We start from the raw sequence: 15761 nt of genomic DNA on the forward strand, positions 1-15761 counted from the left end.
CTTCCTTTGACATGGCAGTGTAGATAAGTTTAGTAAATGTTATACGTGCCATTTGATCTAATGTAAAAATGTATATGATATTGATCGTGTGTTTATGTATATAATTCTAGATTGCTTTATTGGTGTGAAGAACAGTGTAATCAAATGTCTAGCAGTAAGACCGATGGGAGCGATCGGAAAATTGCGAAAAGTTTTGACCAATCGCACCAAAGATTTATGAAATTAGATATAGAAATTCATCAAGAGAGCGATCCAAACCTGTTGTAAGTACCTATATTACATGTTCATTCATATATATATCTGTGTGTGTGTGTGTGTGTGTGTGTGTGTGTGTGTGTGTGTGTGTGTTCAGGTCGTGGAGCCACATCTTGTCCCTTGAAGGCAAAGTCTTTATGATTCGCTATCATTGGACCAAAACTACTCTAATTTTGGTTTTGGTGACCTTAAACACATTTCGAAGATCACTACTTGATCTTTGGTGTAGAGGATTATGTTGATACGTTTGTAGGTTACCTCAAAAACTACTTGCAATAACAAATTATGCCATCTTTTGATAATAGAATCACGGAAAGAAGTGCTCGTTAAAATGAAAATGTCTACAAATGGAAAACTTTAATTTGTCCTTAACTTAGATTATACGTAGATTTAGAATAAACTAGTAAATTATGCAAGAATGCTAGAGCAAAATAAAAGTATTCCGAAAGTTTTCCTGTGACAGAGAATTAGGTCACGGTTACCAGAACCTAATAAGTTCTTGGGATCCTTATAAAACACCTAAATATTCATTTAGGCCACGATCTGCAAATCAGATTATTTAGTTCAGTTTGGACTAACCATATTGGAGAGATCGCTGTGTGACCTTGAAAATTGAGCCATAATCACCAGAAATACTCAGAAATGTGTCAATGTTATCTGTTAGGATAGGTTTGGTTCAATAGTTGTTGATATATCTTACTCACAAGACCAGTGCAAATATTTCCCCGGAAAACAAAATGCTACTCTGTGACCTGTCCAAATCAGGTCAAGGTCATTTCACACTAAATGGATCATGGAACTCTTTAAATGAATGTGCATTTCAAATTTGGTCCACTTTATTTAAGCCATATTGAAGATATCTTGCTTAGAATCTAATTATTTCACTATCATTTTTATTATACACAATCCATTTCCTTTTGACCTTGTAGAGCTTCGGGTAGAGCAACCAGAACCTAATTAGGTCATTAAGATAATTATGCAAGGTGTATAAGCTCAGATCTGATTGGTTTAAGATATCTTAGAATGGACCTCTGTCGGACAGATGGAGGAACTGTACAACAATAGGTAATTCCAATTTTCTGGCAAGGAAACTAATGCAAGCTGATGTCTGCAATTAGTCGCTGACACTTTTATGTAGGATACTAATGTTACATTTTCTATAACACTGTAAAGTTTATTTTTATGTTTTAAGTATCATTTTTTATATAATAACAAAGGTTGTACTGGAGGATCGTGAACTCGACACTTAGTTTCAGTAATTGTACAGCTCAATTTCAATGCCGGATCCAAAACCTTACGACGGAGATGATTGAGGGGCTCCGTAGTGTCAGCTTTGCCATCAGACCAAAATATCAACAATATCAACGAGGTACGTAAAGTGTTACTCCATTATATCTATACTCATACCCATTAATAGATCTTTAGGTGTCCGCCATACTCGATGGAATGGATAAGAGTAAGGCGTAATTAATTTCAAATCATCTCGTGTTATAGACACAACCGATCACCATGATTTGGAAAATACACATCGTAACCTTTGAACAGATGTCTGAATACTTTTTTATTTTTTCATTCCATGTGTGTATGTATGTATGTATGTATGTATGTATGTGCAATAATTGTTTCGTCGCATGCCATTATACAATTAGGGATCAAGTTGCAAGATTAACAAGCGCGTGAATCTCTTTATTGCTACTTCGTTTTTTTTTTTAATCTTCAGAGCTAGTGCATTTTCTTTTAAATAATTACCATTTGACGTTGTTTTAAGTTAAACTGCAGTTTTGGTAACTTAAATGTTGTAAATAATTAAATCTGATTTTTGCAGAGGGTGTTTGTAAGAACATGGGCTGCTCTCATGTCTGTTTGCCTGTGAACGAAACCTTTGCTCGATGTTCGTGTCCCTCTTTCGGAGGACTGGTTTTAGTGTCAGAGAGGAATTGCTCAACAGGTATAACTTATTTACTTCTCTTTCACAAAAAGAAACGTTTGATTCACAAAAATAAATTCGTTGTTAATACAGATTTAAATCATTTACTGTTCTATAACGGTTTATTTGAAGGAACAATCTCAAAACAGTGGGACATGCATGAAAAAATTTAAAATTTAACACCCAGTAGTTAGTGATGGATTGTAAAATTTAATATGTTGATGTTAGGTGTTTCCCAAACATTATTCAAAAAGAGGGACATGGGCACATTGTAGATCTTCTTCGCCACACATCAATCTTAAATTCTATTGTGTAGCTGTTGGTCTTCGCTTTTCTTTGTTGAAAGCCTTTATTTTTCATGACAGTGGTTAGCGGTAAAGACTAACGATGGAAGGGGTGCGTGTTCGAATCCTACCATCTGACCATACTGAGTTAGACGTGTCCTTGGGACAGGCACTTTACTCCAGTTACCTCAGCATTAAATAACCTCCTTGTGTCTCTGATGTAAAATTCCAAACCAGAATTTTCTTTTCTCATCGATCACTACATATGTGACTAATGTGAGCTTAATGTTGAAACAAAGCAATAGCCTGATGAAAAACTTCATACCGAATGACAACCTCCTAAGATGAATTCTATGTCCGGCTTTGCTACTAAAATCTGCCTATAATATTATTAAAGAGAAAAGATTCGTAACTTCAAAAAAGTTCAAAACCTGACCCTTGATCTCTAGCTGGTATTCTGGTCCATGAAGGTGCTCAGCCCTAATTGATCGCCCATTTTACTCACATCTATGGCTCATTTTACTTATAATATAAGTTTCTAGTAATTCAGCTGTGGTTTAACTTTCTGCGTTGGACAAAAATGAAATTATGAGCAGCAAAATATGTGAATTGTTACAAGGTTTCCTACTGAGACAGAGTTATGCTCGAAAATAGCTTGTCGGTACTTACAAAGGTATGTCACTCTACGAAAGACTCCTTCATCAATTTGAGAACAAAGTTAGATCCAAACGTACTCACCATTCACTCGAATATACACTCGCAAGCCTATTTCATTTTGTCTGATAAAAATCCACACTTAAGTTTCCTTGAAAACACTCACTCAACATTGACGAGCTACGTGGTGTCACCGGCGAAAGCCGTTTGGTTCAAACGTCACTACTTACTTTTTGTGACAACAAAATATGAAAACTTTAGTATGTTCATTGTTTACCTTATTTTTTAATTTAAGTATTAAGCATTGCAAGAATTTATATTTTAAGTAGTAAAATGATTCATTGGAAAAGTGTTTCAAGATTTGGTTCCAATGAATGAACTGATACAAGAATGTAGTGTAGAGCCATAAATATCTAACGGTACCGACGAGCTGTAAGCTGAAAAGGAACAATTTTGTGTAATTTAGTTTTGGGGCTGATAACTTCAGTTTGGTATAAGTTACAACTAACCGATGACTTGATTAATACAAAAATATATCAGGAATAAATGTGGTAATATATTATGGCCGAGTGTCTTCAGGGACCGGAATAGGAGCAAGATGTTGAGGCTCAGGTGTGAACAGGATATTTTGAAATTGCTTACCTTGTCTCTTTAATAGTATTATATTTAGGATCCAATGTCAAAGCGGATAAAAACATTGAACTGCTCAGCTTTTGTCATTGGGTATGACATTTTTCTTCTTGTCTAACCTGCTGCTTTTTTTGCAGCATCAAGCTTGCGTCCTTCACCTGTGAATAATTCTAACTTTCATGAATGTACACTGAATATTTTCTTCAAGAAAAACTTAGTATTACTATATCGGTTACTTCCTGGGAACCTAAGCTGTTTGTATTTCCGTCTCTGTTTGAGATGTATTGGTGACTATTATTTGATAATGGGGGGGTCTGGGTGAACTTTTTCTCAGACTAAGCAATCATTCAGTGTCAACTACATAGATATTACTATCGTAGTGCTCCGTTCTTGATTACTGGATCACGTTTTCAACATCAAAACCGCCAGATCATGACGAGATTCAAAGATTTAGCAATCTAGATTGAATGACCATGATAATCATATGTTTGCTATATAAATATCAGTATTCAGATAAATTAATAACATCCCTACATGTAACTGAACAATAAAAGAAATTGCTTAACATTTCAACCTTTTTTACAATTGTATCAGCTAATATGGGTATAAATATCACAGTTGTATGAAGGAAGCGCGTGAAATAACAGTCACTCATTTTCAATATCACTGTCAATAGCACGAATTTTCGTCACGGGGGGAGTGGATCGGGGCAGCAGACATATATATGGTGTATAGTTATTGTGCATCTTTGGAATGTTGCTACACGGGAGATTTCATGCATGACTATTCTCTCGGAGGCTAGACTGATAGCGGCTAAAAACTTCTGTTTTGGGAGTACATTGTGAGATGATCAGATGGGAATGACTGTTAGTGGACAGTTATTTACAGCGGGATTGGACAATTATTGGAATTTTATTATATAGAACTGTTACAGAGAGTGTTACTCATTTACATTTGCACGTCCGCGGAGACTACGGCATTGTTCCAGTCTCGTTTGAGAACCCAATGATACGAAATCAGAAAACGTCAATATCATATTCCTACTTGTAGGAAATGTCAGTAAAATTTGAGCTCATTTTTTCTTAAGTAGAAAATTGAAAGGTGTGTAATAAATATTATTCCCACGTGACTCTCAAAGTTTCAGTCACTCAGCTCTCACGTGACTAAGGAAGCTCTACCGAGAGACACGGCAATTTCTGTACAGTTGGTTATTAATGCTAAGTGTCGCTTATTTCTTTTATCTTAGTTTTTTAATACGTTTTCGGAAAAAGGAAAGAATTCAATCTCATATATATATATATATATATATATATATATATATATATATATATATATATATATATATATATATATATATATATATATGTACCTTTAAATCGATTAAAACTATTGTGTGCCTAAGAGACAAAGGTACACATATTTATTAAGCACTTTAGAGGTCGAAGAATCTATTGGTGCTATAGCCGGAATGCGTGCCCATTCTGCACACTCACTGAGTTATTGTCACAGTATGATCACTTGCAGGATCGTTTATGCTAAAGCAAATGCATGTATTACGTATACAAAACGTATGTGATCGATCCAAAAAGTAAAACGATTATGAAATTTTCTGTATAATGTTTTCTAACTTGCTGCTAGGAATGCTTACTAAAGCTCAAACCAATCAGAGACTTCACCTGATGTTGTGATATTGTGTTAAGTCCCATTTTGATCGTCACAATTATTTGTATATGCCTGTATCATTCCTTGTATGGCTACGATCACATGGGACCATGTACGAGATATAGTTCAACGAAATGAGGGAAAGTAGAATAATTCAAGGGAGATATATATCCTCTTGTTGTGTTCTCTTTAAGACCTTTCTCATGGGAGTTGTGCGAATCCATATGCCTTTAAAGCCAATATGAAAGTATACATTTGATAGAGTGAGTTAATTTCCAGTTAGTCGCTGCTCGCAAGATCAGGGGGTTTTGTGGTCAAGCGTTGTAGATGTACCGATTTCCAATGCAGTTTGTTAGCGAGCTGCGTACCGATGACTAGTCAAATAGCTTATTGCGACGTAGAAGGTTGAGCAATATTTCCTAGTGCAAATGTTTGGATAACCCCTGTGGCGAACGAGGCTGCTCTGGTAGTCCAGCTGAGTTCGTCTCTGCGATCCCCAGTTTGTACTCCCCCTTCATGGAATAGTGAAGAGTCGTCGCTTATCTAGAAAGTCAGAAACCTTTGTGAGCCTTATTTGTGTAGAGAAGATTCTCCCCTGCATGCGTTTAGAGGAAGCTCATTATCATGATATTGGACGAGCGAGCATCATACGTATGCGGCCACCGAAGTAGTGAACCAAAGACCGCTTTTTTAGACAGAGAATTGTGTATCAGTAACATAAGTATGAGGCCATTTCGACACCGGTTGTCAGCCGTTTGTCATTTTTCAAGGCTATTAAGAAATGTGAAGGATAGGAGAACAAAATACGACTGGTTCACGAATATTATGCAAGCAGTGTGAATTTATCGTTCCAACAAGTCGATGCATCCTATTGGTTCATTTACGTATCAGGAGTTTTCCATCACAATAAAAATTTATGTCATTAGGCTCGCGAGGAGAGAACGAACCCTAATAGATACGTTAATCTTAGATTGCTGTGACATAGGGTTCCATACAAGAAGCTGAAAACTTGTCGTCTTATTTTGTTTAGAGACAGATTATCATATTCTTAGGGCGGTGTACATTGTTTGAGACGATATTATGATCGGACAAAAACCTTCAGTGACAACGACTACTATTTAGAGATGCCACAGTCATAAACAATGATCCGAATGAGACTCATACTAAGTTGAAACATCAGGGTGGTAAAATATATCTGTTCGGATCTTTGAGAATTTGAATCCACACGATAAGAATATCTAATACATACATACATACATACATACATATCCTTACATGCATACATCATTACATACATCATTATATATATATATATATATATATATATATATATATATATATATATATATATATATATATATATATATATATATATATATATATATATCGTTACACGCACACGGGTGTTTACTTGGCCGAGCGGTTGTCAAACCCTGGCGTGATTCTCGCTAGAAGTCATAAGTTTACCCGACTTTCCAAATACTTCGATACAACTTCAGTTGTAAATTAGAAAGCCCGACGTGTCCATCCTATACCTAAATTTTACTCTAATTAATGTAAGACCACAGATAAAACAAAATGCCTAATATCTATCAACCGCACATCTGCATGTTTCATCTTCATCATGTTTCCGTACCGCCAACCGTTCACGCCTTAGTATATATACGAGTATCCTCTAACACTGGGAACTATTTTAACTCCGCCACCTTAGGCCAGTCAATGCATGCTTTCCAGGCCCATTTCGCCAATACAAATGCACCACATTTGCCCACATGGCGACATAAACGGTATCTGCCAAGTCCCTTCTTATTTATTCCTTTGCGTAATTTACCGGTTTCCTACTGTAAATACTGCCCTTGCAGTCATACCAACAATGTACACCACTAGATTTTAATATGGACTATCTTACGACAGCGACATTCATTCGGTTTTGGCCTGAATTCACTATTCCTTTGTGTAATTTACCGGTTTCCTACTGTAAATACTGCCCTTGCTTTGTACAACTTTAAACATTTTCCTATATTGCTGAGTGTCCCTCAATTTACGATGGACATATTTCGTTTTAATATACTCTAAAGCAAAAATACTTACCCTAGTTTCATTAAAAATGTTTAGACATTTTTTACAGTCTAATTTAATTAGTATTTGTGAGTATTCAAATATTCTTCATCGAGCAACTGTCTTATGTACTTTCGGAAGATAATGTGCTCTAACAATGGGTATAGTTCTGAATATTTCATATTTTTGCGCTTTCTCGTATCTTTACTTTTTATAAAGTTTTGCAAAAATAAGCTTCATCGATGGGAATTCTTGATGAAATAAATACATTTGGTGCATTCATGCATTTTAAAGTGTTGGACGAATACCTACCTGTACAATAACATGCGAAATGGTTTTATATCACTTTTTTAATACCATAAAGCGAAATTCCTTACAAAGCAGACCTTGGGATAGTGCGAATCTGAGTTTCAGTCTTACATGCGTTTCCACACTATCAATCAGTCAGTAACATTTCGTCAACAAAAAATCTCCACCTCAGATTCAAGATCAGTATTTTTATTATGTCCGAGCCAGCCTTGTATTACTTTATGATGTCCGAGCCAGGCATTGTATTACTTTATGATGTCCGAGCTAGGCGTTGTATTACTTTATGATATCCGAGCCAGGCGTTGTATTACTTTATTATGTCCGAGCAAGGCGTTGTATTACTTTATGATGTCCGAGCAAGGCGTGGTATTACTTTATGATGTCCGAGTCAGGCGTTGTATTACTTTATGATGTCCGAGCAAGGCGTGGTATTACTTTATGATGTCCGAGTCAGGCGTTGTATTACTTTATGATGTCCGAGCCAGGCGTTGTATTACTTTATGATGTCCGAGTCAGGCGTTGTATTCTCAAAACCTTTTTGAGCAGACATATCAGCTGAAGCTCTAAACTCCAAAATCAGATATGATACTTAGCATGTGATAGAGGAACTCACGTTGACAGTTAGGATTAATTTAAGGTCATTTAAATCTGAATGTGCGATAGAGGAACCCACGTTGACAGTTAGGATTAATTTAAGGTCATTTAAATCTGAATGTGTGATAGAGGAACCCACGTTGACAGTTAGGATTAATTTAGGGTCATTTAAATCTGACTGTGTGATAGAGGAACCCACGTTGACAGTTAGGATTAATTTAGGGTCATTTAAATCTGATTATGTGATAGAGGAACCCACGTTGACAGCTAAGATTAATTTAGAGTCATTTAAATCTGACTGTGTGATAGAGGAACCTTCGTTGACAGTTAGGATTAATTTAGGGTCATTTAAATCTGATTGTGTGATAGAGGAACCCACGTTGACAGTTAGGATTAATTTAGGGTCATTTAAATCTGACTGTGTGATAGAACGACCCACGTTGATAATTAGGTTGAATGTAGGGTCATCTAACTAAATAGCGTGATAGAGGGATCTAAGTTAATAGTTAGGATGAATGTATGGTATCTAACTTTAACGGTGTGATGGAATGACCCAAGTTGATATTAGTGTGCATGCAGGGTCCTCTAACTTCAACGGTGTGATGGAAAGATCCAAGTTGATATTAAGGATATATGTACAGTCATCTAACTTTAAGCTTATGATAGAGTGATCCAAGTTGATACACAAAATGAAATTAGTGTTATCTATATTTGACGTAGGAACCAAAGTTGAGAAAAATGTGAATGTTAACTACAATGATGACTGCTACGAATTTTGTGGTATGAACATAGCAATTACAGTCATTATTGCAACGAATCTTGCGACGCTGGAAATCTTAAATTCCAACTCATTTCCTATATAAAATATGTTGCACTACTCATGGAGCTGACATTTAAAGTATTCTTATTTTACTAAATTAGGTATCAGGTGTCTTATTATTAACGTGTCTTCCTTATGACGGATAAATACAGTACCCTTGTTTGACCAGAAAGGCAAATTATATATTTCATATTTTGATTATCCGTAAATTTTATTTGTCGAGGATGTTCATCCCTGATAAGAAAGACTTGGTCCGTGCAACTTTTATCCATCTTTTTCCTTGTGGGTTTTGTGTGTAATAATCTTTGAGGTAACGTTTACAATTCCATGGTCTTCTTTCAGTATCCGAACCATTCTTGTTATACAGCGACGATTCCACAGGGTATATTGGTATTGCTGATCTGTATCCACGGTATCCCAGCCCAGACAATTTCCTGGTAGTCAAAGAAAAGAAGCCAAGAGGAATTGCCTACGACAAAATAGCAAAGGTTGAAAAATTCATGACGCCATACTAACTTAAATCTGTTTATTTCCAGGTTCGATTAGTTTCGTCCTTTCCTCTTTTATAAATAGTGCTTACAGGGAATAATTACGATGTGATTCTAAACTGCCCTACTTGCTTAGGCTCTTTAAAATGTTCCTTTACAGATTGATCTTAGAGGCAGCTGCCTTTCTCAGACAGGAAATTGACCACTCAGTCGCATTTCAAAGACGTAATTCTCAGTTCCCACCACTGATCACACCATATGATATGTTAGAAATAGGTTATGAATCTCAGACAGGAAATTAACCACTCAGTCGCATTTCAAAGACGTAATTCTCAGTTCCCACCACTGATCACACCATATGATATGTTAGAAATAGGTTATGAATCTCAGACAGGAAATTAACCACTCAGTCGCATTTCAAAGACGTAATTCTCAGTTCCCACCACTGATCACACCATATGATATGTTAGAAATAGGTTATGAATCTCAGACAGGAAATTAACCACTCAGTCGCATTTCAAAGACGTAATTCTCAGTTCCCACCACTGATCACACCATATGATATGTTAGAAATAGGTTATGAATCTGAAGGTATGAGTATTGGCTCTTGTTGCTTAACGACAAAATAGTTGGAACATGTCGGGTCAGTAAATCGGCCAATCTTTCAATAGAAGGGGAAACATGTCGGGTCAGTAAATCGGCCAATCTTTCAATAGAAGGGGAAACATGTCGGGTCAGTAAATCGGCCAATCTTTCAATAGAAGGAGAAACATGTCGGGTCAGTAAATCGGCCAATCTTTCAATAGAAGGGGGAACATGTCGGATCAGTAAATCAGTCTATCTTTCAATAGAAGATGGAACATGTCGGATCAGTAAATCGGCCAATCTTTCAATAGAAGGGGAAACATGTCGGGTCAGTAAATCGGCCAATCTTTCAATAGAAGGGGAAACATGTCGGGTCAGTAAATCGGCCAATCTTTCAATAGAAGGGGGAACATGTCGGGTCAGTAAATCGGCCAATCTTTCAATAGAAGGGGGAACATGTCGGATCAGTAAATCAGTCTATCTTTCAATAGAAGATGGAACATGTTCGGGTCAGTAAATTGGCCAATCTTTCAATAGAAGATGGAATATGTTGGATCAGTAAGTCGGCCAATCTTTCAATAGAAGGGGGAACATGTCGGATCAGTATATCGGCCAATCTATCAAAAAAAGTCGGATCTCAATATGCCAGATTTTGAAATAGACTATAGCCTCTAATAAAATGATGATGTTTTCCGTTTGCGCAGCAGAGACGGGTTCGAATGCGTAAAACTCCTTCTAGTATCCAGCGACCCTTTTCACTCAGAATTTATGAACACGAGTGTAACCCGCGTTAGTCCACAAGTGAATTTCCCATGCGGTTCCCCAGTCAGATCAATATACTGCTGTGAGTTGGCAGATAGATCAATATAGAGTGGCGCTCTACAGATTTTATGAACTTCAGATAGACAGATGTGTGTAACGTGAAGTTATTTGCATTTGTAACATGTGCGATTGACAGAATGTTTACATATTTAAGCCATTGGCGATTCTGTGTTCTTGAGGTCTAGTGCCACGTTCATTTAGAACTATACTGATCGCGCCATAAATGGGTGCCAGAAATCATTGTTCTCATTTTCGCCCAAGAGCTGTGACACGGACATGTGTGCCTTTATTAAATATCAGTCGAGAAAAACAAATATGATTCGGACTAGCTTACCTTTAAGATGTAAGGTTTAGGTTTATCAAAAAGAAGACATTTTAAGCCAATAGAAAAAGGCGAACATTTGCTAAAGTTAATAAGTCAGTCGTTTTATATCCTTCTGTGGTTGATTCCTTAAATTTGCCTACATAAAGTTACTGCGCGTTGGAGTGAGGGCAACATGGCAAACATTACATCAACGTATTGTTTCGCTGCAGATCAGCATTGTTATCATACGTTTGAACATGGGCAACCGACATGCCATAGTCTTTGATTTCCTGGTTCTCAGTGATTTCAACGTCAAACGTTTACAGTTTTCCTGTTTGGTCTTGGAAAATTACAAGCACGCACTCGTCGACGTCAACAACAGTTCAGCGGTAAACTCAGCCAAATCAGCTTCCTGGTCAGATCTGCATCAGGGTCTCGTTGTCGGAATTTCGTACACTATCAAGCGTAGTTTTGTAAGTGACAATGTAGAATCACTGTGTGGTATTGGTGAACGCTGTCAACGCAGTGCTTCAACAATAAGATTCCACATACTGGCCTGTCCATCCGAGTTTGTTTTTAATTAAACAGTGGTCGTCCGCCGCCGCAGGAAAAATAATCAACAACTTAAAGTGGTGATACAAACCTGTAAGAGACGAACTATTATCGATATCGAGGCGTTACCAAGTTTGCGACCCAATGACTTCAAGGTCAAGTTGTTGATGATGCCGGTTACCAGCGTGCACGGAATCATTGACGCAAGTTCGTCGCACATAATGACACTTTGGAAATATTTGAACTTTGCCATCGAAAGTAGGTCAAAATTAGTCGATGGATGCATTTTAGTGGCCGCCAACGGCGAGGCCATTTGCAAGTCGTACGCGGTAGTCGAAAAATTCTGCCTGAGAGTAGTCTGCGAGTCGTTCCGACTAGTTGAATCCTTTTCCTTTTTATTTTATCTTAGCCACCATTTTAGATCCAATCTCAAATGCAGTTCTTATATCCCCGAAAACAGCCGCTTTTGCAACTGTGGCCGAGTGGTCAAAAGTGCTCACCGGTATATATCACTACCATCTCATATGTCTGCGTCGGTTCGAGTCTCGGATTCGGCCAATGTGGGTATGTGAGAAAGCTTGTCAGTACCTTCTCGTGGGTCGGTGGTTATATCCTGGGTTCCTCCTCCACCATTTATACTGGCCGCCATATATAGCATATCTGGTGCTGAAAAAATGGCGTTAAACCCGATGACAACAATAACAACAACTTCGAATGGTGTAATCGCATACAACAGACTCGCGTTAACCTTCTCTTAATCAGATTTAACAACAACCGGGGCTTCTGGGATCCGGCTGGGCAATGAATAGCGCGCGAAACTAGTTTGGAAACATGTCACCATACTTGTACTACGTCCTGTGACGCGTGATTTCTTTGCTCGAAACGCTTTCATGTGGCCACGATTGTCGACTGTTACTATGTCTGAATTCACTCTTCTACCTTTAAGTGCCACAAATATAGGCGAAATTAACACCAAGGAAATGTCTGGCATCGTTTCAGATTGGAATTCGTAAATTCGTCTCCTTGTAAATACTTTAAATAAATAGAATAAATAATCTAAGTCTGAACACTACTCTTCTTCAGTCAGCAAGTCAAATAAAAAATACGGCGATGGTATGGACAGTTCAAATTAAACATTTTTAAAGCGAATCGGGACACATAGAAAGCTTTTCCAAATCAAATGCATTCATTACAGTTGAAGTATTTCATTATCACCATTTCTACACAAAATCATTCTCAGCTGAACGTTTGTATGCATTGTTCATGGATGTGAGTTGAGAGAGAGAGAGAGAGAAAGAGAGAGAGAGAGGATGTGTGTGTGAGAGAGAGAGAGAGAGAGAGAGGATGTGTGTGTGTGTGTGAGAGAGAGAGAGAGAGAGAGAGAGAGAGAGAGAATTGCTTGCGTAACGTGATGCACTTAAGGATACAAGCAAATTTTTTCGACATATGTAGTTCAGATCATTGCTTGTAACTACATGCTCCATAACTAATACAGTATGTGGATATGGGCTAAAACAATATCTCCGTGGAATATTAAATATTATGGTTGCATTGTTGAAATGCGGTTCTTTGGCCCACAGCGGGAATTCCATGTTAAAAATTCCAAAGGTTTAATATAAATGTGGCACAACAGCCTCAAGGCGAACTTAAAAATAAGGCTATTCAAAGATAGCCCTCTGGCTTAAAGGAAATTTTAACGTCAAAAACATTTACCATTTTACTGACCAACAACTAAAATTTACCGAGCATTGAGTCCATACCACCCTTAAAGCCCTTTTAACCCTAGAACTTAGGTGACAAGAGAGAACAGGGTAGGAATGTTTAAACATACCCAAACATACTACCACCCTTTTAAATGGTATGAATGTTCAGCTACACACGCACACATACAAACACACACTTATATACTACACTGGTCAACAGTGAAATCATTACTGACTTGAAAAGGCCCTAATCTGTAGTATTTTGGTGTGCCGAACACGAATATAACCGTGAAAAATTTGTATTGGCTCTCGTTTTGAAGATATTCATATACCTCATTTTCTATGTTTCACTGTGTAAATTTCTCCAGTAGGACTGCAGCAACATCCGGAATAATGATGTAACATTGCATAATACCATCATGCTCACATCATCCACAGTTGATTGCATCATTTTCTGATGCAATGCAATACTAATGCCATGCGGCTGCTGAAGTAAGTTGACGTCAGCAGTGTACTATACATGTGTAGGCCTATTATACTAATGCCAGGTGGCTGCTGAAGCTGACGTAAGCAGTGTACTATATAAAGCCCAATCAGATAGGTTCAGCATTTAAAATATTTTAGACGTTGTGCGAGACAGTTCAAGCTACTGTTACATAAAACTTATTATTTTATCCATTTACGTACAATAAAGAACAGTAATGCCTCGAAAGTGTGTTAATACCGCGGACAATTTTTGCTATATTTGTGGGGAAGTGACATTTGCCAACCAGAAGAAAAGTATCAATTCTCAAGTGAAGAAGGCATATCATCTTTACTTCGGATGCAAGGTTGGTGACCAAGACAAGCCTTGGGCTCCGCATATATGCTGTGCTACATGTACAACACAGCTTTCACAGTGGTTGAATTGCAAAAGGTCATCAATGCCGTTTGCAGTCCCAATGGTGTGGAGAGAGCCAAGCAACCACCTAAATGACTGTTACTTCTGCTTGGTTCCTCCTCTTTCCGGCGGAATAACGAAGCGAAAGAAGTCGAGAATAGTCTACCCAAACATTCCGTCTGCATTGAGACCAGTTCCACATGGTGAGGGACTTCCTATTCCAGAACCTCCAGCAGAATATTCTCTTGATTCATCTGACGAAGACAAAGGTGAGTCGACCTGTTCTTCTCCTGGTCCATCAGCATGCAGTGATCCAGATTTTCACTGTGGTGCATCATCAACCCCACACAGAATAACACAGGAAGAACTAAATGACCTGATTCGTGATTTGGACTTATCAAAGAACAAGGCAGAATTGCTAGGATCAAGACTCCAACAATGGAATCTTCTAGAAGAAGATGTCACAATTACTGCATATCGAAAGCGCCACCAGCAATTGGAGCCTTTCTTCAGAAAGGAAAGTAATCTGATATTCTGTTCCGATATTGAGGGCCTCATGAATGCTTTAAAAATCACTCATGACCCACAAGAATGGAGACTATTTGTGGACTCTTCGAAACTGAGTCTCAAGGCTGTGCTTTTGCACAATGGAAACATTCTTCCATCTATTCCAGTAGCGTATGCTGTCCACATGAAAGAGACATACGATAACTTAAGGCAGCTACTGAATTCCATTGAGTATAACAAGTACAGCTGGCACCTCTGTGGTGATTTGAAGGTAGTTGCCCTTTTAATGGGACTGCAGCAAGGATATACAAAATACATGTGTTTCTTATGCGAGTGGGATAGCCGAGCAAGGGAAATGCACTACATGAGGAAGGAATGGACTCACAGGCAGAATGTAGCCATTGGAGAGAAGAATATCCAACACCCAGCTCTGGTTGAGGCTCAGAAAATCTTGCTACCACCCCTTCACATCAAACTAGGTTTGATGAAGAACTTCGTGAAAGCCATTGACCGGACTTTGCCAGCATTCCGATACCTGCATGAAAAATTCCCTCGACTCAGCGAAGCAAAGATTAAAGAGGGAGTTTTTGTGGGTCCTCAGATTCGAGAGCTTTTCAAAGATGACCGGTTCAACAACTTGCTGGAAGGTGACGCGAAACAAGCATGGAATGCTTTTCGCCTAGTTTCTACAAACTTCCTCGGAAATGTTAGGGCAGAAAACTATAAG

At 37.9% G+C, this 15761-nt stretch overlaps 1 protein-coding gene across 1 annotated transcript in view; it reads left to right on the forward strand.

Moving 5' to 3' along the window:
- The window catches only part of LOC149787305 (uncharacterized), a 170405-nt gene that overhangs the window by 41995 nt on the left and 112649 nt on the right, over positions 1 to 15761 (forward strand). The window contains exons 5-8 of the mRNA XM_089977841.1: positions 111 to 263; positions 1473 to 1624; positions 2081 to 2203; positions 9536 to 9681. Coding sequence (XP_089833967.1) covers positions 111 to 263; positions 1473 to 1624; positions 2081 to 2203; positions 9536 to 9681 — 574 coding nt within the window. The remainder of the gene's footprint in view (positions 1 to 110; positions 264 to 1472; positions 1625 to 2080; positions 2204 to 9535; positions 9682 to 15761) is intronic.

The sequence above is a fragment of the Sinohyriopsis cumingii genome, chromosome 12, assembly GCF_028554795.1.
Source record: "Sinohyriopsis cumingii isolate HCF-2022 chromosome 12, ASM2855479v2, whole genome shotgun sequence".
Taxonomy (NCBI): Eukaryota; Metazoa; Mollusca; class Bivalvia; order Unionida; family Unionidae; genus Sinohyriopsis; species Sinohyriopsis cumingii.